The 22184-nt window shown below is 49.5% G+C and overlaps 1 protein-coding gene across 1 annotated transcript in view; it reads left to right on the forward strand.

Annotated features, from left to right (window-relative positions):
* Nucleotides 1–22184, forward strand: part of SHANK3 (SH3 and multiple ankyrin repeat domains 3) — a 373777-nt gene that overhangs the window by 41680 nt on the left and 309913 nt on the right. The window contains exons 3-5 of the mRNA XM_075140908.1: nt 2306–2509; nt 6341–6412; nt 19366–19474. Coding sequence (XP_074997009.1) covers nt 2306–2509; nt 6341–6412; nt 19366–19474 — 385 coding nt within the window. The remainder of the gene's footprint in view (nt 1–2305; nt 2510–6340; nt 6413–19365; nt 19475–22184) is intronic.

Genomic DNA, 22184 nt, shown 5'->3' on the forward strand with positions numbered 1-22184 from the left:
CCCCAGAGTATGTCTATGCAGTATAAAGTTTGGTATGAAATTCAGTGGTTTTTATGCTGGGACCTTCCTTCAGCCGGTGCTTGCGCTTGTGCACGTGTGCATGCCTGTCAGTGCTTTTTTTCTTTTAGCCACATATTTTGACAGTGAGAAAGAGTCCTAGAGGCTAAATAAGCATCTAGGAAGGTATAGACAATGTTTATTTTTTATTTATGGGTCCCTGAAAGAATGATGTGTATTCTGCTTCTCTTTGAGGACTGAAAGAGATCAGAGCTGGTGTTTCTCAAAGGTTTTGAACTCCTGATATCTCACACCAGCAACTGTCTGCCTCTTCCTCAGTACCTGCTGTAGGATAAGCCATAGTTGATAAGCCTGCTGACTCGCTAATACAGTCAGCGATGAAATAGGTAACGCTGACCTCCGTTCGCAGTACAAATGCACACTGCCAAGTGCAAGTTATCCGTGCCTGAGAAAAATGAGCCGTAACATCAGCTCGGTGGCTTTCTGTCTCACACGGTGACTTTTCCGGGTGGTGGTGTGCAGGCGGGCGGGCTGGCACCATGCACGCAGTGCGGGGGCTCTGCTGACTCCTGCCCTGTGCCCAGCAGGGTCATTTGCTTCTCTCCGGACAAAGCTGTTCAATTTTTTCAAAACAGTGCCTGTTTAGTTCACAGAACCACGAAGATGCTGTTAAGGGGACGAGGGACCGAAACAGGCCCTGGGGTTAAATTTTGAAGTTGGAAGTGGGGCTGAAGGGTGAGTGAGGACGTGCAGTTACTTCTGATGCCCGGGGTGAGTGTCCTTCTCCTGGTCCGGTGGGGACGTGCTGCAGCGGTGACGGGAGCTCTGGTGCTGTGGGTCCGTTGCAGCCACTGGAAGTGCTGCTGAGCACGTGGAGAATGTGGGGATTGGGTCGGTCTGTCTGTTTGGAAATCCAAAGAGATGTCTGTGGTCAGGCCTCAACTCTTCAACACCTTCATGGACAAAACGTGCTTATGCTGCTTTGTGGATCTATCCCTTGGACATGGCGTGCACCTCCAGTCTCCTGTTGCAAGGGTGATGATATGGAATAACTAGGGGGAATAACACGGGTGGGCAGAAGCGTGGAGTGCCTCTGTGTGATGAGTGGAGCAGGACTCAGCCTGGGAAAGCAGCGGCTGCTGGGGGAGCACTGCAGAGGCAGGGAGGGTGTTCGCTTTGCCTTCCAGCAAAAAATCAGGAGCATTAAACGGGGCTGACAGGCGATGGCTTTGAAATGAAATGCTGAAACAAGACTAAATGCTGTCTTCTCCTCCCACAGAATGTGTGGAGGGGGAGGAGAAGCAAACAAGGAGGAAAACAAAGTGACGGGAACAAGGAAAGGTTGAGGGCCAAAATGCAAAACCAGGGACCTAGGAGGGGAAATGGTGGCTGCCGACGGGGTCAGGCTGTTGCAAGACCGGCATCTGGTGCTGCCAGTGTGGCATCCTCTTGCCTTCCTGCTCTTTGCCCGCAAGAGCAGATGCTGCAAAGAGCCTGCTGCCCTGCCACCGCGGCGGAGGGGATTTGGCGAGGGTGCCGCAGCACCCGCACCGGGCTGTGTGGCTCGGTGGGCTCTGGCAGGTTCCCACGGCTGGCCTGCTTCGCCAGCACCACAGCCCCGGCCCCGCAGCCAGCCGGCACTGCGGCGGCGGGGGCCGCAGCTGTAGGAAATACAGCCTGAAGGTGATGGTCTATAAATATCTGATGACTTGGGTCGTGAGGAGGGAGGAAAACTGCTTACGATACCAGGGAAACCCGCTGGCGGTCACAGGGTGAGATGGGGAAGTGTGACTTTCCGTGCGGGGAGGCAGAGGGCTCTTCTCCTCCCCTCCTCCCACTGGGAAGACCTCACTGGATGCCTCCAGCTCCTGGCAGGGCTCACAGTGCTGCCGTTCATCCCGCCTTTGCTTCCACACCTATGAAGTCCGTGGTGGAGAAGTCAATAGACTCTTTACGCCCTATTGGGGATTTTGAGTGAAATTTTGCTGTTATGCTTTTATTAGGCCATAAAATATTCTTTGACACTTCTCGTATTTTATAGGATGTTATAACATACAGGGTTTGAGCCTGCCTTGAGCCCCACAGAATGCGTTAGGGGGGATCTGTTAAGTCTCATCCTTCTCTAACGCTTTTTTTCCTCTTCCTGTAATCCACCAACATGGAAAAGATTGTGGCTTTCCCATTTTATCCTTCTCCTTGTTCTTACTGTGACTGTTCCTGGGTGCAGCTATGGAGTACAGGACCTTGGTGATGCTCAGCTCTAATTGCCCTTTGTGTCTCTCTACAGAAGTGTCTACGGTTGAATCCAGATGTTCCCGTGTGGGTTTCCAAGCAGCGCATCCTCTGCACTTTGAACCACAGCCTGAAGGATGTTCTGAACTACGGGCTCTTCCAGCCGGCCTTCAACGGCAGGGCTGGGAAGTTTCTGGATGAGGAACGCCTGCTGAGGGAGTACCCCCTGAATCCAGACACTCCTGTCCCCTACTTGGAGGTAGCCATCTTTTTTTTTTAAATATGTGTATATCTATATATACGTATATAGATACATATACATACATATATATATATGCACGTAAGTATGTAGGACTTCTATGATGCCTTCCACTGTAGTCTCTGTAGGCACCACAGTTATTAATGCCCCCTGTCCCCCTCCCCTTCTTTTTCCCATTTCCCTTCCAGGAGTGAAAGCATAGAAACTTGTGTGGGTGTATGTTTACTCATGGAGAATTCATTGAGGGAAAGCTGAGGCAAATGCCTCTGAGTTTTAGAGGCTCATGACTCTGTCTGCTCGAGAGCTCCATAACATCTGTCATAACCCTGCGAAACACTTCCCTGTTTTCTGACCCTGTTGATCAAAATTTCTTTTTTTCTAATGGCGCATAACTGTCATGGGAAATTGCAGTAACAGAAGGAAAGCCAGTCTTGTAGGTACAGAGTGAAAATCATAGGGAGATCTTTGAAAATAAGGCTGAAGGACTTGAGTTTGATATTTTATTTAATTTACAGTTACTGTAGAGACCGGAACGCAACTGTGTGCTTTGACAGCGCATGACTGTCCCTGCATAGACCTCATTTGTGTGACGAGTATGGAGGATAATCTATACTATTTTCTGTTCCAGAAAATTAACTAGAGCAGAAATTAACTGAATTAACTCTGCATTTACATTTACTATATATTTTGCCTTGGGCTGGGATTCAGGTGATAGCATGTAGGTGTTTATTCTAAGGTGACCTGCAGCATTTCTTGGGCTCAATTGACTGTCACTGCGGACATCCCCACTGGCTGTAATGGGACTCTAGTTACCTGCATGTGGACTTCTAAATTTAGGGATCTTGTGCTATATTTTACCCATAAAGTCTATTTAGAAAGCATTACATGCTAAGCTGCATAAGCTCTTATAAATGCAAGCGTGAATGCTGTTATTATAACTAATCCTGACTAATTTGGAAAGAAAATGCAGCACAATTTCTTAGCAAACTTAGACAAAAACACTTGGAACAACATTAAGAATGCTTGCAAATAAACCTATGAGGTAGTAAATTCCTTAATGTTCCTTATACAGGCTTTAATGCTTTGTTTTTGTATAATTTAGCATAATGTCCACACTTAACGTCTTAGCACACACATCTAAATGCAGACTTGACATGGATATTTGTTGTGTGTCATTTTGATTCTTCATAACTTGATAGGAATGGCAGCTGAGCATGGAGAATCCTATTGGAAAACCAAAAATCCAGAATCTGTTTACAGGACATAAATCCTATACTGATACCACTGAGGTTTCTTGAACCCAAAAGATACATTAGCCCTCAGGGCCGCATATAAAGGTAATCAGATAAATGAGGGGTTTGTATATATTGACAGAAAAATTACACTAAAAAGCAGGTATCTGCAGTAGTTCCCTGGAGAGGTGGGATGCGGGCTCTGTTCTATGCCAGGGAGAGCTGTAGGTACTCCAGACTCCTTTATCAGGATAAAATAGCAGCTGCAACGCAGTGTGTTGGTGGTCAAGCAACGTGGAGTGGGGTTTACCTGCCCACCTGCTGAGATCCAGTTACCCTCACGTACATTTGGGGATATTGACTGTATTGCATATTGTCTTACTGGTTGTTATCTACTATCAGAAATTTAATGTGTCCTTCTTAATGAGGTAGTTATTTTGTTTGCATGCCAAACACACCGTTGTGTTCTCACCATTATAAATCATCACACATTCAGTTCACGCACCTTGCAAATTTGGATGAGATTTGGAAATTCTCGTGCCTGTATGTCCTCCCTGCGCAAGTCCAGTCCGCGGGCGAACTGTTGGAGCAAAACCGTTGGGATGTGACCAGCTCAGGGTCGGCTGCCCACTTCAGTCGCTTCTTCAGAAGTTTGCTGTTCGGTTTTGAGCAGCTGACTACGTGTTGTACAGCTTAACTCTTCTCAGATGAGGTTTTTGCCTCGCACCTGGGTGGCAGTGCGCATTGCTCTTGCATCAAAGCCGACGTAGCCTGGCTTCCCTCTCTCAGACCTGCCTCGCTGATGCTCTGCCCTGGCCCCTGCCTGCGTAGCGTGGGGCAGCTGGGAGCCCTGCAGGACCTTCCCCAAGGTCGAGCGCTGGGAGAGCAGCAGTGGGCGAGTCCACCTGAGCCGGCGCGTTCGAGCAGGAAGCCGAAAGCGAGCGGTCCGCAGAGCAGCGCTGCCCTGGCTCAGCCAGAGCGCTGCCCAGGGCCTGGAGGCGGAGGCTGGGAGCGGCTCGTTTGCAGACCCTCTAACCGTGGTGCTGGGCGTGAAGAGGAGCCACTGAAGAATGCTTGCATGACTGCGTAGGGACACGCAGAGGATCCCTGACACTGGCAGCTTCTGCAAAGGGGGCGAGAATGATTGAAAAAAAAGAGTTGTGTGAAAAAGCATCTGCCCAGTAGTACAAGTTTGTACTTGTACTGAAATGATAGACTGAAAATGTGCTAATGTTTTGCCAGTATTGAAAAGTAAGTGGGATGAGCTTAGTCCAAAGATAATTTGGTGTCAGTTCCAGCTGAAATAATGAATGTTGATGGAGGATTAAGTTCATAGCAATTCAAAATCTCAGAATACAATTCATGCATTGGAAGAAGATCTAATCAAACAAATCCAATTTCATTCTTTAAGGAAATTGTAATTCTGCTTGATAAAGATAACTATACAAAGGTAGCAGCCACTTGGGGGTACTTGATTTTGTTCCACATGATATTCAGGTTCAGGATTAGCACTATAAAACACCAGTAGGACAAGTGCCACTGGCTAATAGATGATAAAAAGCAGTTGTCACTGCAATCGTCACTGCAATCATCACTGCATAGATGTATTTCTTGTGGGGTTTCTTAAGGACCAATGTCAAGCTTGATGTGGTTACCCCAGGGATCTGGGTGTAGATGTAAAATCACTGCTGATAAAGTCTGATTGCACAAAGTTTGGCAGAGAATATAACAATGATGTCGACTGCGCTGTCTAGGTCATTTGGTAAGTGGGGGCCAGGGCAGAGCATCAGCGAGGCAGGTCTGAGAGAGGGAAGCCAGGCTACATCGGCTTTGATGCAAGAGTAGTGCACACTGCCACCCAGGTGCAAGTGTCAAAGTATGCTCTAAATCGCCCAAATGACATACATACAGGGACAGGGATTGCTTGCAAAGGAAGGACTCTCATTGTGGAAAACAAAGTTTCTGAAGAAAATTTTTGAGCCTTTTGGTCAGGAAATCTAACAGCAATTCCCAGTGTGATGCTGTGGCACAGCGTGACCCTGTAATCCTTCAGGGTGTACCTGACAAGTGGTGAGTTGGTTTTAGGAGTGGTTGGGGTGGAAGTGGTTGGTATTGGAGCAGTGTGTGGACGACAGTCAGTATACTTGAAAGGACATTGGAAAGAGGCATGGCATAGAAAAGAGCAGCAGAAATGATCTGAGAACAGAAGAGAAGATCCCTCGATGAGAGATTTAGAGCTCAGCCTGCTTACAGGGAAGTCGGCTCTAGACCACCTGTGTAAGAACTGTCCTAGGGAAAACCATTCTGTTGTTAGAGAGATCCCTAATTAATTGGGAAGAAGCAAAACAAAGCCCACACCATCTGGAAGCTGAAGCCGGACAGATTCATATGAAAAACTGGTCAGAATTTCTTTAGTGAGGAAAACAATTAACTATTAGAACAAATTATGAAAGAGAACAGTATATTCTGTATCTGTTGTTGTTTTCAGATCTAGACTGAATGTCTTCATGCAAGACGTCGTTTACTGGAGCGGCTTGAGAGTGGTTTGATGCTGAGTGGGTTTTGTTCATCTCATATATGATATTCTTCCCTTTTGCAGTTCCGGTACAAAAGGCGTGTGTACACCCAGACTTTGCTGGATGATAAGCAATTTGCCAAGCTCCATACAAAGGTAAGGCTGGAGTCTAGCTGGCAAGCTCAAAGCCCTGGTAGCATGTTCAGCACTGATGGTGGCCTATCACAGAGAGGATACCAGGTTTTGGGATGTTTCAGTCTTCCCTGCTTGCCAGCCTGCAAAACACTCACGAGAAATGGATGGTGCTTGCCAAAGTCTGGGGTGGTTTCGGTGGGGGTAAGCTGAAGGACCCCATCGAGCCATGGTAGAGTGCCCACACGGGGACAGACTTGCACTGCTTACTTGTGCTAGCAGGCAGGTGTGTGGTTGGACTAGGCTCTGCAGGAGAGCATGGGGTCGGCTTTCCATGGGGTGGTGAGCAGAGAAACGCATGATGGGCCAGCTGAAGAGAAGCTTTATTCTCTGGCATGGAGGAGTTGCTAAATGCCTGGAGAGCACAATGGTGCACATTGAGGAGCACGCCTTCCCTTCCCCCAGCGAGAGGATGCAGCACGCCTTCGCCTTGCACACAGGCTCATTGCTTTGTCTCTGGCTTTAACCCATGCATTTGGGTCAGGGTTTCGCTGGTAGGATCCACATGTGAAGTGGAAAGCACTCTTGGTCTACTGCAGCCCCCACATGTCGTGGGTAGTGATCAAGGCATGTGTCAAGATTAATGGTGCAGGCACTGAATGGACCGTCTGGGTGTTTAGAGAACAGGGAGTGTGGCAGGAATGGTGCTTTTGCATGCATGGGCATTTCCTGGGAGGAGAGATGCCCCACGAAAACCACTGGGCTCTGTGGCCAGGGATGCCCTAGTTGGCACAGCCGGAGGATCAGGGATGCTAATGGTGACCAGGCCTTGGGCACGTGTTGGCTGGATGCCCTCTTGCATTGCTCTTCCCCTGGACAGCTGCGGTGGTCCCATGATGTCACTTCTTGCCTAAGAAATTAAGAACAATAATTGTGGAGAGGTCTGGAACCATCAGAAGATTTCTGCTGCCACTAATAATTGTGCCTTGAGATGACATATGGCCCCGTGGGGACTTTGATGGTTCCTGGGAGGCCGGGGCCAGCAGTGCATGGGAACTTTGCGACAGGAGGAAGAAGGTGGACTCCGGCAGCGCGGTGGCCATTGCACAGCTGGGTGGCTCTAACACACTGGGCAGCATTCGAACTGCTGGGTGGCACGAGGACACCTGCGGCCCCCATCAAACTCATTTTCTGGGAGAGTCCATGGGGAAGGGCTGGGGCAGGGAGCGGTGGCGTGGAGAGGCTCATGGGGATGGCCTGTGTGTGGAGGGCACTGTGCTGGGGAAGGCTGTGCAGAGAGGCTTTGGGGGTTCCTCTTTAGGAAGGGCGTGGGACTGGCCGGGACCCCAGGGCTCCCAGCTAGCTCCCTTGTTGCTGTATATCACGAGCTGCCTTGGAAGCCCCCTGTGCAGAGTGACCGCTTCCCTTGGCTGTTTTCCTTTTGCCCTCTGACAATACGCGTGCCGTTGTCTGCCTTGACCCTTCTCAGCTGCTCGGCCGCTCTTGCCTGACAGCCAGCGTCTCCGAGACACACAGGAGGTGCCCAGGCGACTGCGGAGGTGCACCTGGGTGCTGTGCCTCCTCCCCGGCCTCCTGGCAGCCCGCGTTGCTGCTGAGCCCAGGGCGCCGTGCATGGCTCCTGCCGTGGGTCTGCAGGGTGGTGCTTTGCTTCTGGTCACATCTGCTCTGCAAGAGACAGGCAGGCAAGGGTTGTAAATTTTCAGTTAACAGGTACAACAGCAAGAGCTGAGCTAGGTGGAGCCGCAGATGTAAAGCAGAAGGGAAGAAAACCTTCTCCCCAAGGGCTTGACCTACCCTAAAGGTGAAAATCTTCTTCAGGGGAAGAAGCAGGTCCTTTGTCTTCTGTTTGCAAGAAGCAGGTCCTCTGTCTTTGGTTTGCAGAGCTGCAGAAGCAAGAAACAAAATGCTGCTAGGGTTCGGGTTTGACTCACAAAGATTAAAGTCACGAGGCTTCTATCTGGTGGCATAAGAATATCCAGGCAGCAAATCTGGAAAGCTCTCAGCATCTTCCTGGCTCCAGCAAGCATGAATCATGGCTCTCCTGAGCCTTGCCAGTGAGAGACCGTGCCTGCTGGAGGGAGGGCTGGAGGCACCTGCCACAGGGAGACCTGAGCGGCAGCATCTGAGGACTTCCCCTACAAGTGTGTAGTAGCCGTAAATGCACTTTATTAAATATTCACTTAATCTCCATGCTTTAATTTCTACTTAAAAAACAAATTTCCTTCATATTGTTTATTTTTAAACCATCCCTTGCTGATAAAATATGTCACCTGAGCATCATGCTGCATCTCCACTCCCTTTTGCTTCCATCAAGAGGATGCTGATGAGGGTTTCCTTTGGCTAGTGTTTTCCCCGAGCCCGTGGGCACTGTGGGCCATGGTGCTTGTGGGGGCAGAAGAGGAGCCCTCGTCCTGCCCTGGGGCTGCTCCTGCAGCGGTGCAGTGCGAGGGAGGCAGTGGAGGCAGCTGCAGGGGGTAGTGCCAGGAGGGGCACAAGGGGGAGACGTGCTCATGCCGGCCACTCGTTGGAGCCGTGCTGGTGCTGAGAGCCAGCAGCGGCATGACTTACCCGCCCGGCACAGATCGACGCTCTTTCGCTGGGAGAGGGTGAGAGCAGACCGTGCATGTGCAGCCTCCCGGCAGCTGGCTTGAGGTTGAGAGGGGGTCGGAGAGCAGAGGGACATGGGCTCCTCTCTGGGGCGGCGGCAGGCTGAGCAGAAAAACGGGCAAACTGCTGGGGACTGCAGACCCCGAGCGAAGAGCACGGTACTGCCTGCTCCTGCCCGATCTGCTGTGCCGCCTCCTCTGCGGCTGCTCCAGGCACCACTGGGCAAGGGGCCGTGGGGGGGCAGGCCTCCTGCCATGCGACCGACCCTGTGGAGGGATGCTGCGGGGGCTGGCGGCAGGACAGGACCGGGTGGGGGGTTCATTCTCCACATCGAACGCGCAGTGAGGCGGTGTCTCTGGGCTGACTCGGGGAATGGCTGGCTCCTCCACCACTGCAGGCTTGTACAGGCTTACGTGTTGGGTCGGCTACTGCGGGGGTTTCTGCATCTGTCTGTGCATTTAGGGGCTGGTGTTTTCTTCTGGGAAAGCAGATGCGCGGAGGTGATGCCTCTGTGGTGTGGTGCAGACCGTACACGTTGCTCGAGGCGTGAGGCTTCCCTGTTATTTGTAGCGATGCCTAATCGGTCGGGCAGTGAAATACCCTTTTTTGTGAGATGCGGTAATTTAAAGGGCTGTGAAGGATTATCTTCAGGTCTAACAGGATGGTGGGACCGCTCCTGAGGCTGTGGTATGTGCAAAATCTTTAGGCCTGTGGCTAATGGTCTCATCTGAATGAGAGCAAAGTATGAAAATGTTCAGAGTTTAGAATCTGACTTTTAGTGGCAGGATACACTACTTGAATCTTTTAATGACCTTGAAACATGATCCTTAATTGCCATTAAAAAAGAAAGACAAGACTTGTTCTAAGAAGTGGGGAAACTGATTTCTTGTATTGCTAGCAAAAATGAAGTGACTTGGTAAAATCGGTCAATCAGCCTCAATCCCTTGCGCCTCTGGGGATCTGCAGGCAGTGGTATTTCTTATAGATATTTTTCCCACTGAATTGTAGTAGACCATTTAGAAATGGGAGTGCAAAAAGTGTGTGTTAGAAAAGGGCAATCCCATTGTGCTTATAAATGAAAATCCATGCAGAAAAATCTTGGCATTTACCAAAATGTCCACAAAGGACATTGTGCTACCGAGAGACTTGGGATATTACCACCTTGAAAGGGAAAGAAGCAACATACTTAAAACACACTTAAAGTAATTATTAGGAGCACGTATGCCATTACTATTGTAGATGACTGACATTAGCGTAGAGCCAGATGTGCTGGCCGCAGACAGCGATCCTCTCGTGCTGCAAACTGTACAGTTAGAGAAGAGTAATAGCCCTCGTGTGGGGCTGGGGCGGGTGCAGGCAGGGGTTGCAGGCAGACCGAGGGTGACGAAGCAACGAGAAAGTGTCAGCTTGGTAGACAACACCCGCGGCAGGTCCACAGCGTGACTGTCACCACCTTTCCTGTTGGGGTTAGAGGGGTGGTTGTAGCAAGGAGGGGACGGTAGCACTGCTCTGTGGAGCAGTGGGATGCGGGGAACATCTGTGCCCAAGGTGCGCCTGGGTGAGGGGCGCGAACGCCATGGCCACGGCGATGCCAGGAGGAGAGAGCAGAAAGGAGCTGGCGCAGGCTGTGAAGGACCTCGGGAAGAGACAGGCCACTGGAGCCAGATGCGGGAGCGAGCACGTGTGCTGGTGCAGCCTGTGGCAGCGGAGGCAGCGTGTGAGGGGGGGCTGCACCTGCCTTTGGGATGGTGGGCTTGTGCTTGCCTGGGCCAGGGGAGGATTTTGCATTAATAGTGGCTGAAGGTGATCAAGGCTGGGGCAAGGATTCAAGACTTGAGGATGAAGAACAGGGGGGTGTCTTGCTGTTTGCTGCTTTGCACTGCTGTCAGTGCCATCTGTGTCCCAGGGCCCCCCTCTTCAGCAAGAAACACATCGGACCTCATCAACTGGTGTAGGAAAGCCAGGCGCAAATGAGGCCCGTCCTGCCTGTCTGCCACAGGAGACCTCTCGCTTGTCTCTGACTTCTCCTTCTTTACCCAGACAAACTAACGAACAAAGGGCAGGACAGCAGGACCTAATGGCTGAGAGCATGTGAAGGGCTGCCCCTGGATGGCCCACCATCCTCCTCTAGTAACAGTTGACCTGGATTTCAGTGTGTCTTTGGAGAGAAACAGAAGGGTAAAAGTGAAAAAAGTGGTGGCTTGAGATGAAGACAGTTTAACAGGTAAAGCGAAAGCTGCACGTGCACACCAAGCAAAATCAGGAATTCATTCACTGCTTCCCATTGCAGGCAAGTGTTCAGCCATCACCAGGACAGCAGAGCTCCATCAGACGTGACGATGACTTGGGAAGACAAACTCCGTCACTCCAAACATCCCCCCTTCCTTCTCCTTCCCCCAGCTTTTATTGCTGAGCACGACGTCCTATGGTCTGGGATATCCCCTGGGTCCGTCGGGGTCAGCTCTCCCAGCAGTGCGCCCTCCCAAACCCTCACGCACCCCCAGCCTGCTCGCTGGCAGGGCAGGGCGAGGAGCAGAACAGCCCCGGGCGCCGTGCAAGCGCTGCTCAGCAGGAACTAACACACCCCTGCGTCATCAATGCTGTTTTCAGCACAAGCCCAAAACATAGCCCTATACCAGCTACTATGAAGAAATTTAGCTCTATCCCGGCCAAAGCCGGTACATCCCGGCCGTGTCCCGTGTGGAGGAGGTGTCCCCGCTGGGGAGGCGCTGCTGGCAGGACGGCGGGGGCTGCCCCCGGTCCTCTGCGAGGGCTCGGCCTCCGCCTCCTCCGCGTGTGGGCCTCTGCAGGGCCTCCGTCCTGCTCGCGTCGGGGTGCTCCAGGCGGGTGTGGAGGCGCACCGAGCCAGCCTCCGAGACAGCAGTTAAACATCGTTGTGGTGTGTCATGAAATCAATTATTTGACGTTTCTGTGGGAATCAATGAGGTGTCTATTTGCTGCTACCTAATGGCCTGTGTGAGAGCTTGTCACACAGCCAGTGCGAGGGAGGAGGTCGGTCTTCTCCAGCCTCTTCCAGGGCCTGTGACCCCGCAGCAGCCGCCACGCTCTGCAAAGTGGATGGTTTGTCTTAACTCCAGCTGCTGTTTGGAGCAAACTGGACCCTGAGAAAGGATTAGTCTTTCTTGGTACTGAAATTGCTGGAAACATCAGCATGTGCTTGGCGTGAAGAGAATGTGTTGTCTTTCCGCTCTTGCAGAGCACCCGAGCCGGGTGCCTGCGGCTGGCTTCCTCAGCACCCAGCCCGCAGTGAATAGCGAGTGACAGATTAATTTCTCTGCAAGAAGAATAACTCATTTACTTTCTTTGATTTCAATTCAAGAGACAGAAACTTGTTTCCTTGCACCAGTTTCCTCTCAATGAGCTTTTCTTTTCTGGAGGGTGTTGATTTTTCTTGTGGTTTGGTGCTAGCAGAGGACGATGGTCTGCGGCACGGCGGCTGCCAGCTGGGTGGCTGGAGCTGCGCCCCGTCCCCAGGCACTCGTCTGGCATGAACCTCCTTCGCACTCTTGTAAACAAACAAGAGTGCCTCAAACTTGCTCAGGAGTCATCTGCTGAAGCGGGTGTTTTGGGTAAGGAGTGTGAACCGAGCTGAAGCACCAGAGTCACGGTTCGGGCAGTAGCACAAAGGGTAAGGGCAGACCTAGGCTTTGGTTCCTGCCTCTCCTTACGAATATCCTCCTCCTCCTCCTCGGGGAGCAGTGCAGCCTTACCCACAGGAAAGAAGGTCCCAAAGACAGGAATTGCTTCCCAAAGGGTTTCCAGGTAGCAGGCGGGAAGTACAGGAGGTGTGAGCTCAACTCTGTCGCAGTTCCCTTAAAGACCTGGTTGGTCCTGGTGCGGGGGCGAGAGGGGTCCCGCCTGCCCACAGCCCCTGGGCCCCGACTCGTGCCTGGGCTGTGCCACCGCTGCTGCTTGCGCGAAGGCACCTGGGAAACAAGAGACTTAAAACGCCCCTTAAAAAAGCAAGGTGGAATCTTACTCTGGGCTTCAGTTGTATTTGCATGCGTTTTTGTTGGGTCTTGGGGTTTTTTCTTCTGCAGAGAAAGCTTGCTTCGCTCTGGTTGCTATAGCCATTCAAACGTATCGATTTGCAAATCACCATAATCTTCACACTAAATACGGTGCTTTTACTCACGGGAAGATCCATTATGAGTGTTTGTTTAAGCAGTTAAGTAGCTTTTTATAAATACATTTAGGTTTTAATTTTTGCATATAGGAAATGGGATGCCATGCCTTTACTGGCTTCTGATTATTTTTTTATTCTTTTGATTTGTATCAAACTGCATTTGGATGAAAGCTGAAATTCAATTAAAATTAAAGCAAAATAACATTTTAAATTCTGTCTTTATCACTTAAATAAATGTTGCTTGAATGTACTGGACACACAAGACAAAAAGTAAATTTATCAGTACATATCTTTTGTATTTAAAGCTGACTGATCTTTTAAACAAAGGAAAATTTGGTTTGTATGAGTGTTTCTCATTACAAATTCTCAAAGGTATTTAAGTGCCAGAAAACAAGCAAGTATCTAGTGAGATTTCAAAATTGCCTGAGCGGTTTAGGCATCTGCTTAGCTCCCCTTGATTTCAGTGGGAGTCTGACATTTGCTCTCTCTCTTCATGTCTAGTCACCTTAATACATTTGAAAACCTGGCGCCAAATCCCTCAAGTTCTTAGAATAATGAGATCTCATTCCTTTCCCACCAGAGTTTTATTCATAGATTGGGGGAGGAAAACAAGCTTCCTTACTTTCTCAGTTCTTCTTTCACTTTGAGTGAATAAGTCCAAATAATAATGAAAATATTCTGTGTTTCTAGTTAAATTGAAATGGAAAACAATCAGATAGAAAAGCTTTTCTCTGCAGCATAAGCTGAAAAACCGACATGGAAGAATGTAAATACCAGCATTTGCTTCATTGTGAAAAGTGGATATAATGTGCCCAGCAAGGGACATGGCTGTGACATATTTGTAGTGTTTGAGTTGATTTCAAAAGTTGAGTATGTTTTGCTTCTGATTCTGAATGAGAAAAGCATGCTTGAATTCATGACTGCTGGCAGAAGGGCCAATTAACCAATACATTTTTATAAATGCTTGTAAATACAGACATCCGCATCAGCTGTCATACTGCAATGCTGCAAACTCGGGTTAAAGAGGTGCATTTTTAAGATGGGAGATACCTTTAGTGTAACTGAATTCTTACTTAAGTGACAACATTAAAGCCAGGATCAAGTTGTTGTTGGTTTGGCACCACTCTGCATGCTGCAGCGCCCAGGGCTGCTGCAATGACCATGGTTGCACCCGGGTGGGGATTAGCTCCCCGAGAGCCCCCGTGTCCCCTCTGCGAGGAGGGGGCTGGTGGGGACGGCTGTGCCACGGGCGGGGATTGCCGTGCAGCTTTGGCTGCACTGTGCAGCCCTGGTCTGATTTCGGTTAAGCTCTTGGTGGGACCTCTGCCATGCTTTGGTGGTGGTTCAAACATTGGGTGCCTCCGGTCTGGCTGCACCGGCTTGCTGGGAATGGGCTGCTTTGACCAAACCAGCTGAAACGACACCTGGGGGCTGCGGACAGATGTCCGTGGGCTGTCAAGGGGGGACTCACACCCTGCCTGACAGCAGATGCCTTGGCAGAGCTGGGGTTCCTTGGCGGAGGGTCCCCAGACCTGCCGCAGCTTCTCTTCAGGGACCCTGAGGGATGCTCAGGAGGTGCTGGGAGTGAGCAGGGAGCTTGACGGGGGGTTTCAGTTCTCCGGTTATTGGGCTGCAAAGGCAAGATGCAGGAGAGGCCTCCAAGGAGGAGAGTCCCTGGATCTTGATGCAATGTTTTCAAGCGTATAGTGACCAGGATGTCACAATTAGCAATTTCCTCTTCTTTTACCTAATCCAATTTCTGCTATTTCCCAAATCTGGCTATTGGTGTAGCACCACAGAGCTATCTGGGAAGTAGCAGACTGCCTCCCCCGAATTTGTGCATAGAAACAGCAGTCTCTCTCTCTCTGTGGTCATAGAAATATTGAACTTGAATGAAACAACGTATTTTTCTCTAACTTTATTCTGGAAAACAGCTTAATTGTGGTAATTATATACCTCTCTATTGGTAAAGAATAAGAAACTGATAACTGTCTGATAATGGGAGGCGTTGGGCTGCTCTGCTTGTACACGCTGCTGCTCCCGGTGCCCCCAGTCAAGTTGCTGTGGTCACTCCGGTCACCGCCACGTTACCCAGATGCGCGGTTCCAAACCCGCCATCTTTCAGCAGTGAAATGCGTACAGTGACCCCGCTCCTGACTGCTCGGCCATGTCTCCTGCCACAACTCACTGCCTCCGCTGCACAAACACAACTCTTAGTAAGGCCAGGCTGTAAGCCTGATCATAGACACCATCTAGGTTGCGATCTTCTTTTTATTTTTCCCTTTTCTTGGTCTCTTTCCTTGTTATGCCTTAATTCAGATTGGTTTGTAAGCGAAGCAAGGCTGTCACCTAAATCCTGGGCATGGGATTCTTGTAACGTGATAACATTACACCTCTTTTTCATTATCTATATTCTTAGTTTTCTTAGGCATTTTCAGTGTTCCTTGAGGTCTAGGACCAAACCAGAGGAAGAGAACTGAGCCAGGGAGGATCAGAAATCACTGTGCTGGTGTCCTACCCTTTCCCCATAGTGTTAAGTCTGTGAATTGCAGCAACCTCTTAACATGGACATGGAGCTGCACATCTGGAGCACTCTGCAGAGCAGATAGGCAGCTACAGACTGATGAAAAGAGAATATTTTTCTATGTAAAAATTAACTGGTTAAGTCTCTGGACTTTAGAAATTATTTTTGAAGCATTGCTGTGGGTTTGGTCCGAGAGCTTGGATAGATGAACCTTCTTTGTTCTTCATCTGGAAATGCACGGCAGTAATTGATTTCCCCCAAAGGGAAATTCCATTTTCGTTAATGCCTGCCTGGTGCACAGGACCGTGATGACAAACAAGCATCTACAGCGGGAGAATGCAGATCCCAGAGTCGAGGATGACTCTCTCTGCATCCTCCTTTTGCTCACGCACTTTGTCTTCAGTTTCCTTTCTAAATATAAAGTACCATTAAAAGTTGACATAGTGCATCAACTTCCTACTGTCAAAAATGTTTTCAATTCCCGAGCACCTAGAAAACTAGAAATATAAACGAGCACACTGCTGCTGGGCGCTGATGGTCTGGGTAGGATGCATTTCTGGAGTTGTAAATGAGAGTCGCTGGCAGAACCTCAGGAGCAGAACTTCAGGTTGGAGCCTGGGATATGTCTGGTAGCAGCATAAAAGTGAAACTGCCTGAGCTGCTATCGCACACGCAGAGGTACGGTGTTTGCCTTCGCAGGGAACGCGCACACGTGCCTCTCTGTCCTGGAGGCCCCAGGAAGGCTGCTGGTGCAGGGGCCTGCATGGGCAGAGGCTGCCAGCGTCAAGGGGATGGGCCACGTAGTGGGGTCCCTTCCTCGGCTCGTGCCCTCACGTGTCCTGCGACCGTTGGCGCGGTTCTTGGTGGGACTGGCAGTGCCATTCTTGGCCACAGGCGTTTACTGGGGCCATGCATGGAGGATCATCTGTTGGGTTAGGTTAGCATCATCTGCTGAACAGCTGCTGGGAAGAGGAGAGGTGTATGGACAAAGGGGAGTGGAAGGAAGAGGGTTAAATCTGCGCAGTTGGGTGATGGTTGGGAAGAGGCATTTTGGGATGGCATCCTGGAGGCGGTTGCTGGAGTTGTCAAGTCCCGTCTGTGCTATTGCTGGCAGGCAGCTGTGATTTCCTTCAGTGTTTCTGTACTTCTGCGGTAGCTGAAGGGATACTGAAGCAGGAGGTGGATTTTGCTTTCGGTTACTTGTGAGGCGAGAGGGGATTTGGGGGAGAAGTAACACTGAGCAGCGAGGGTCAGGGGAATGTCTTGCCACCCGAAAAGGCAGTGCTTGTGCCCTGCTGCAGTTGATGCCAGTTGCCCTTTCACCATGCTGATAATAGGAGTGTTGGTGCTGTGGGAATTGCTTATACTACGCGTAGACGTTTCCAGCACCTCCTGGTGTGGGTGACCCAACCCTGTTTTACCCTCTGAGTGGTTTCTCCTTGCTCACGTGCACTGTCCCGCAGTTGCGTTGGGTCTGTCCTGGCAGCCTGGGCTGGTGTGGTCTTTAGGGATGCGGGGGAGCACCCAGGGATGGGCAAGGTGGTTGGGACGGGGAGCGGGGCTGTGCTCCATGCCAAGGGCTCAGCTGTGGCATCTGCCATCCCCGGGAAATCCCTGCCCTTCTTGGCTCTTGCCTTACTGCACTCTTGTCCCTGTGGCACTAAGGGGAGTGAACCTTCCAGCTGAATTGTGTGTTTGTGGGCTTTGTGCATTATGTTGTACGTTCCCGTGGCATTGGCATCTCTGCACATGTCTGTGTATCGCTGCAGACAGCCAGAGCGAGCAGGTGAAGTGCTGGCACGGGCAGAGTGGAGCTGTGTTACTGTAGGGTTTTGCCCGAGCTAATTAGCTCAGCTGAGATGGAGTAACATTGCAGGGGGTAGTGCACTAAAATGGCTATATAATTTTACATACGTGACCTGGCTTGTTTATGGCATGGCTCCGTGGTGCTGATTTTAGAAAAAATGTGATATATGTTTTAGGCTTGGTTCTGCAGACTAACCACGCAGAGACTGAATTTGGTTTAAATCGGGTTCACAGCTCAGCATTAATTTGTCCCATTCTTGGAAAATTTCATCTTGGTGATATTTTCTGCCTGACTTCTTACCATGGTCTCCCCAGCATGTCAGAGAAATAGCAGAGATGAACTTTGTGGGTCCCAAGTTTTGGGATTTGCAGGCTCTTCTGTAGAATTGATTCTAAAAGTATTAAGTTGTCCCCTTAGAAAATTAAATTCTGACCAAATAAAAATATTATGCAAAATAATATGAGATGAAATTTTGTTTAGGAAGCCTTTGAAAAGGATTGGACATGTTTCTTCATCCTGTTTGGCATTTTCAGAATTTTTTTTTCTATTTTCTAACTGGAAATCTTCAAATTGAAGTTTGAAGTGAAGCACTTCGGAATTCATTTTGCTTCGCAAAAGGTACAATTTTTCTGTATCAAATTAGGGGAAAATGTTGAAACTTGAGTTTTTTCATTGGGTGGAAAATCTGCTTTGCTCAGATGCGTTCAGCCAGCTGTGCAGTGGTTCACAGGAGCTAGAGCAGTTCCCTGACCGTTGGCTGCAGTTTGACTGGTTGGTTAGAGCTTTTCCTAAAGACTTCCCTCAGCTAATTGCACAGTATTTCTGCTGGGTCAGATACTTTCCAGAGTGCCTTTCCTAAAGCTGGCTACTGCAAGGTTTGATTAAAATAATCTCAAAAAAACCCAGCCAACCTGCAATCAAAGGTCTGAAAATCTGGACTGGAAATGTGTGTGAGATGGGTGTTTTCACAGTGTAGTCTGTCTAAGTGTTGCCTGGCAGAGTTGCAGTTTCTAGAGTCTAGAAATCTAATAAAATAATGTATTAATCAAGTATAGCTATCCAAAAGAGAAAAAAGGGAAAAAAACAACAACCCACAAACAACCAGGTGGACTTAAAGGAGAGTCTTTTGGGCATTAAGTCTCCTCAGGAGGAGAAGATTTAGTCTTTGTCCAAAGACAGAACATTGCACCAAGAATAAAGCACAATTTCACAGCAGACAGTGTGACAGCCATACCCGTTGCGCCATACAATAACAGTCAGTGTTTGAGTAGCTTGATCTTTCCTCCGAAGAGTTTTAAGTTCAGCAGGCAGGTGGGTGGTACGCCCTTAAAATGAGTTTGCGACACAACACACACGACGTTGCAGTGAGACGCGGATGAAGCCCCGGGCAGTACGGCTCACCGTCGCTGGGATGCTGCTCAGCTGGCGCAGCACCTTCCATCGCCAGCGCCGTGCTGCATTGTTGACAAATGCGTGAAGTTGCGTGTCTGTTGATGTGGCCCTGTCACAGGCACGCGCAAGGTGTGTGCCTGCCCTCATGGTGTATACAACCAGAAAGTGCCTTAGCAGGAGACTTGCGATGGGAGCAGAGGGTGGTGGCTGGCAGCCCCAGACAGTTTCCATGGGGTGATCCAGCAATCCCGGTCTTCAGGAGAGGGACGGAAAGACCATGTCCTGTGTAGATTTGCGGCATACCCTCTAACAGGGTCTGGGAATGAATATGTGCTCTGGCTTCTGGTGGGTGCTGCTGCGTTATTCTTGCTGGTTGCCTTAGGTCTCCTGAATGGGGATATTCCTCTGGTAGCTTCTTTCTTCATATTGGGGTGTTAATACTGTGTATTGTGTGTTTTCCTGGGGTGTCGTGGCTGCAGGCAAATCTGAAGAAGTTCATGGAGTACGTGCAGATGCTAAATGCGGAGAAGGTCTGCAGACTGCTGGAGAAGGGACTGGACCCCAACTTTCATGATCCGGATACTGGAGGTGAGACTGGCTTCTCCAGAAAGGGGAGGATGACAGAGCAGAGTTGGGGGAGAAAGTGTCCAGGGGACACAGTGGGAATTTGGGGGAGTGGTTGGTTTTGAGCGGGTGTAGCAAATGATACATTGTCTGAAATGTAAGGTTTGGAACAGAGGGATGTAAGTGGAATTTCTTAGTAGTGTGTCTTCTTATGACACTTGGGTCTTGGGAGCATGAAGTTACAGAATGCTCTTGGGAGAAGATGGTGTGAAAGATACAGAGTCTGGGAATACAGCATAAAATGAAGGAGCTGTGGGGCCGTGCATCTTTCAGTGGGATTCTGGGGAGGATGAGGCTGTCTCTGGGAATGGCAAGTTGGGCAAATGCAAATTTCTGCCAGAGGATCTCTTCACGAAGCAGTCAGAACGTTTAAGGAGTATTTTGGGGGTCAGGAAAATCAAATCTTGGCCTTTGGTTTCCTTGATTTTTTTTTCTTTTTTTTTCCTACCTATGTGAGCAAAATTCACCCCAGAGAGGTCTGGTCACTGGTGCACTGGCTGGTGGTTGTCTGCAGGCTCCTGGCTGTCAGAAGTGAGAATCAGACTCTAGCATGTTTTCCTTACTGATGGGGCGGTGAGGGAGGACTTCTCCCCATTTGCCCTGCTGTGAAGTCTTGCAGTCTTGTTCTGAGAGAGGAGTTACTGCTTTTGTTGTTCCTGTTTTGAAGTAATGCAGCTTATTGGTATTATAGAGTTGGGCTTCTGTGTGTGAATCATGGGAACATTTCCAACCCATGAGCAGACTCCAATCTGATGATTAATTTTCTGCGTTTCTGGTTCAGTTACATGTTTTTTCAGGTTGTTTCTGAAACACTGGCTACCTCTGTACTCGGAAATCTAGTGTGTCCATACCATTTTTCAGCACTGAGATCAGGTGGCAAAGTGTGGTGTCGTTCACGCTATTAACCTCTCTTATCCTCTCAGATAATGTGGCTGCATCCGAACTGCCCTTTGGGAATGGCCTCTGCCAGCTCCTGAACTGGGAAGATGAAAGCTGGTGCAGCCAAACTCTGGCAAGAACCATTCGAACAGCGCCCAGGAATGTTTATATTGTTTAATTTGCTGGTGTAGCCACTGTGTCTGGACCTGCCAGAATGTCCCGATGAACAACTGCTCATATGAAAAATAGCTGATAGAATATGAGCTTGATCACTCTCTGCCCTGGAGCATGTCCAAACAGCTCAGCTCCATGTGGTTTTCATTTTTGCCCAAGACCTTACAAGCATTTTGAGGGATCTTTCCATATAAAGAAAGTCCTCCACTCTTCTAAAGCTGATTCAGCTTTCCAGAGTATATTATATTGCAGAGTGCAGTGTGCTGCTTGAAAAGATGCCGTGAGAGTTTTGGATCTGATACAATTTGAACCCAGATGTTATTTCACGGAAGGGTAGAGGCTTAAAGGAGCAGGCTCTTGAGTACTGAAAAGACTCTGTTAAATATAGAGAGGGAAGAAGGAAAAACACCTGACCCAAACAGTCATTTGGATCTGGTTCAGAACCGAGGGCAAAACCAGAGTGGATGTTATCAGATGTGAAAATAGACTGTTGGAGCAGAGGAAGTCTTGGACACCTCCCTTCTGGAGTCCTAATTCTTGCGCAAAAACACTTCATTACTGCTTGCTTTACAATCTGTTTCGTGAACATGAGAGAATGACATAAAACTGCTGTTCAGTATTCATGGGTTCCTGGAATTTAAGACCAGATGGAGCTATTGTACCATCCGACCTGACCTCCTGTATCTCACAGGATGCTCTTCACCCTCCGTGTGTGTGTGTGTGTGTGTGTGTTCACTAAACAAAGCTTAAACATGTTTTCCAGAAAGTCATCAATCTTGATTCAGGGAACAGAAGATCCGTGCCTTTCGTCTGTTATTTGGTTAATCACCCTCACTGTTTAAAATTCGTAACTCATTTAAATTTGCATGCTTCAGCTTCCAACTGTCGTTATACTTTATCTTCTAGATTAAAGAGCACTTTAGTACCTGGTATGTCTTCCCATGAAGGTATTTATACATGGTAATCAAGTCAACATTCAATCTTCCTTTCCTTAATTAAAGAGAGGCCAAACTCCTCCAGTCTTTCATATGAAGGTATTTTCTCCAGTTTTCCTTTCATTTTTGTGCCTTGTATGTCACTACTCCATTTTTAAAAGCTTTTTAAGAACGCAGGTACCAGAGAGCCTGCTGCCTGCCTGCGCCACTCGTCACTGCAGGCCCCCGCTCTCCAGCCTCCCGGGGCTGTGTTAGCGGTAGCCTTGGTCGGGGAGGATGGGGGTGACCGCGCGTCTCTGGGATGGGACCCCACATTACGCCCTGCTAGATGGAGGGGCCGGGGGGGTTCCCTTCCCGTTCCTCCTCCTGCCTTGTGTCCTGCTCCCACCTTAACCTGGTTTACTTGGCCCATGTCGGCTGAGTGAAGTGGAACCACTAAGCAGTTCCTTGCTTGGGATCTTTGTTTTGGGGAGGTTGTTTTCCTTCCCGTTGACTTCCCACGAAGCCCGGGCTGGACGATGGGCGTGCTGCTCCCCTCCAGGCCGCTGACCGCAGCAGCGTGGCTGGGGCGGTCCGGCTTGGCCCCCCAGGCAGGAGCATTTTGCAGAGCCGTGACCGCAGGGTGCAGCTGCTGCAGCCGCCCAGGGCAACACGTCTCCTCCCTGACGTGTAGCGTCCCAAATGCA

The sequence above is a fragment of the Calonectris borealis genome, chromosome 1 (genome assembly GCF_964195595.1).
Source record: "Calonectris borealis chromosome 1, bCalBor7.hap1.2, whole genome shotgun sequence".
In the NCBI taxonomy this organism is placed as follows: Eukaryota; Metazoa; Chordata; class Aves; order Procellariiformes; family Procellariidae; genus Calonectris; species Calonectris borealis.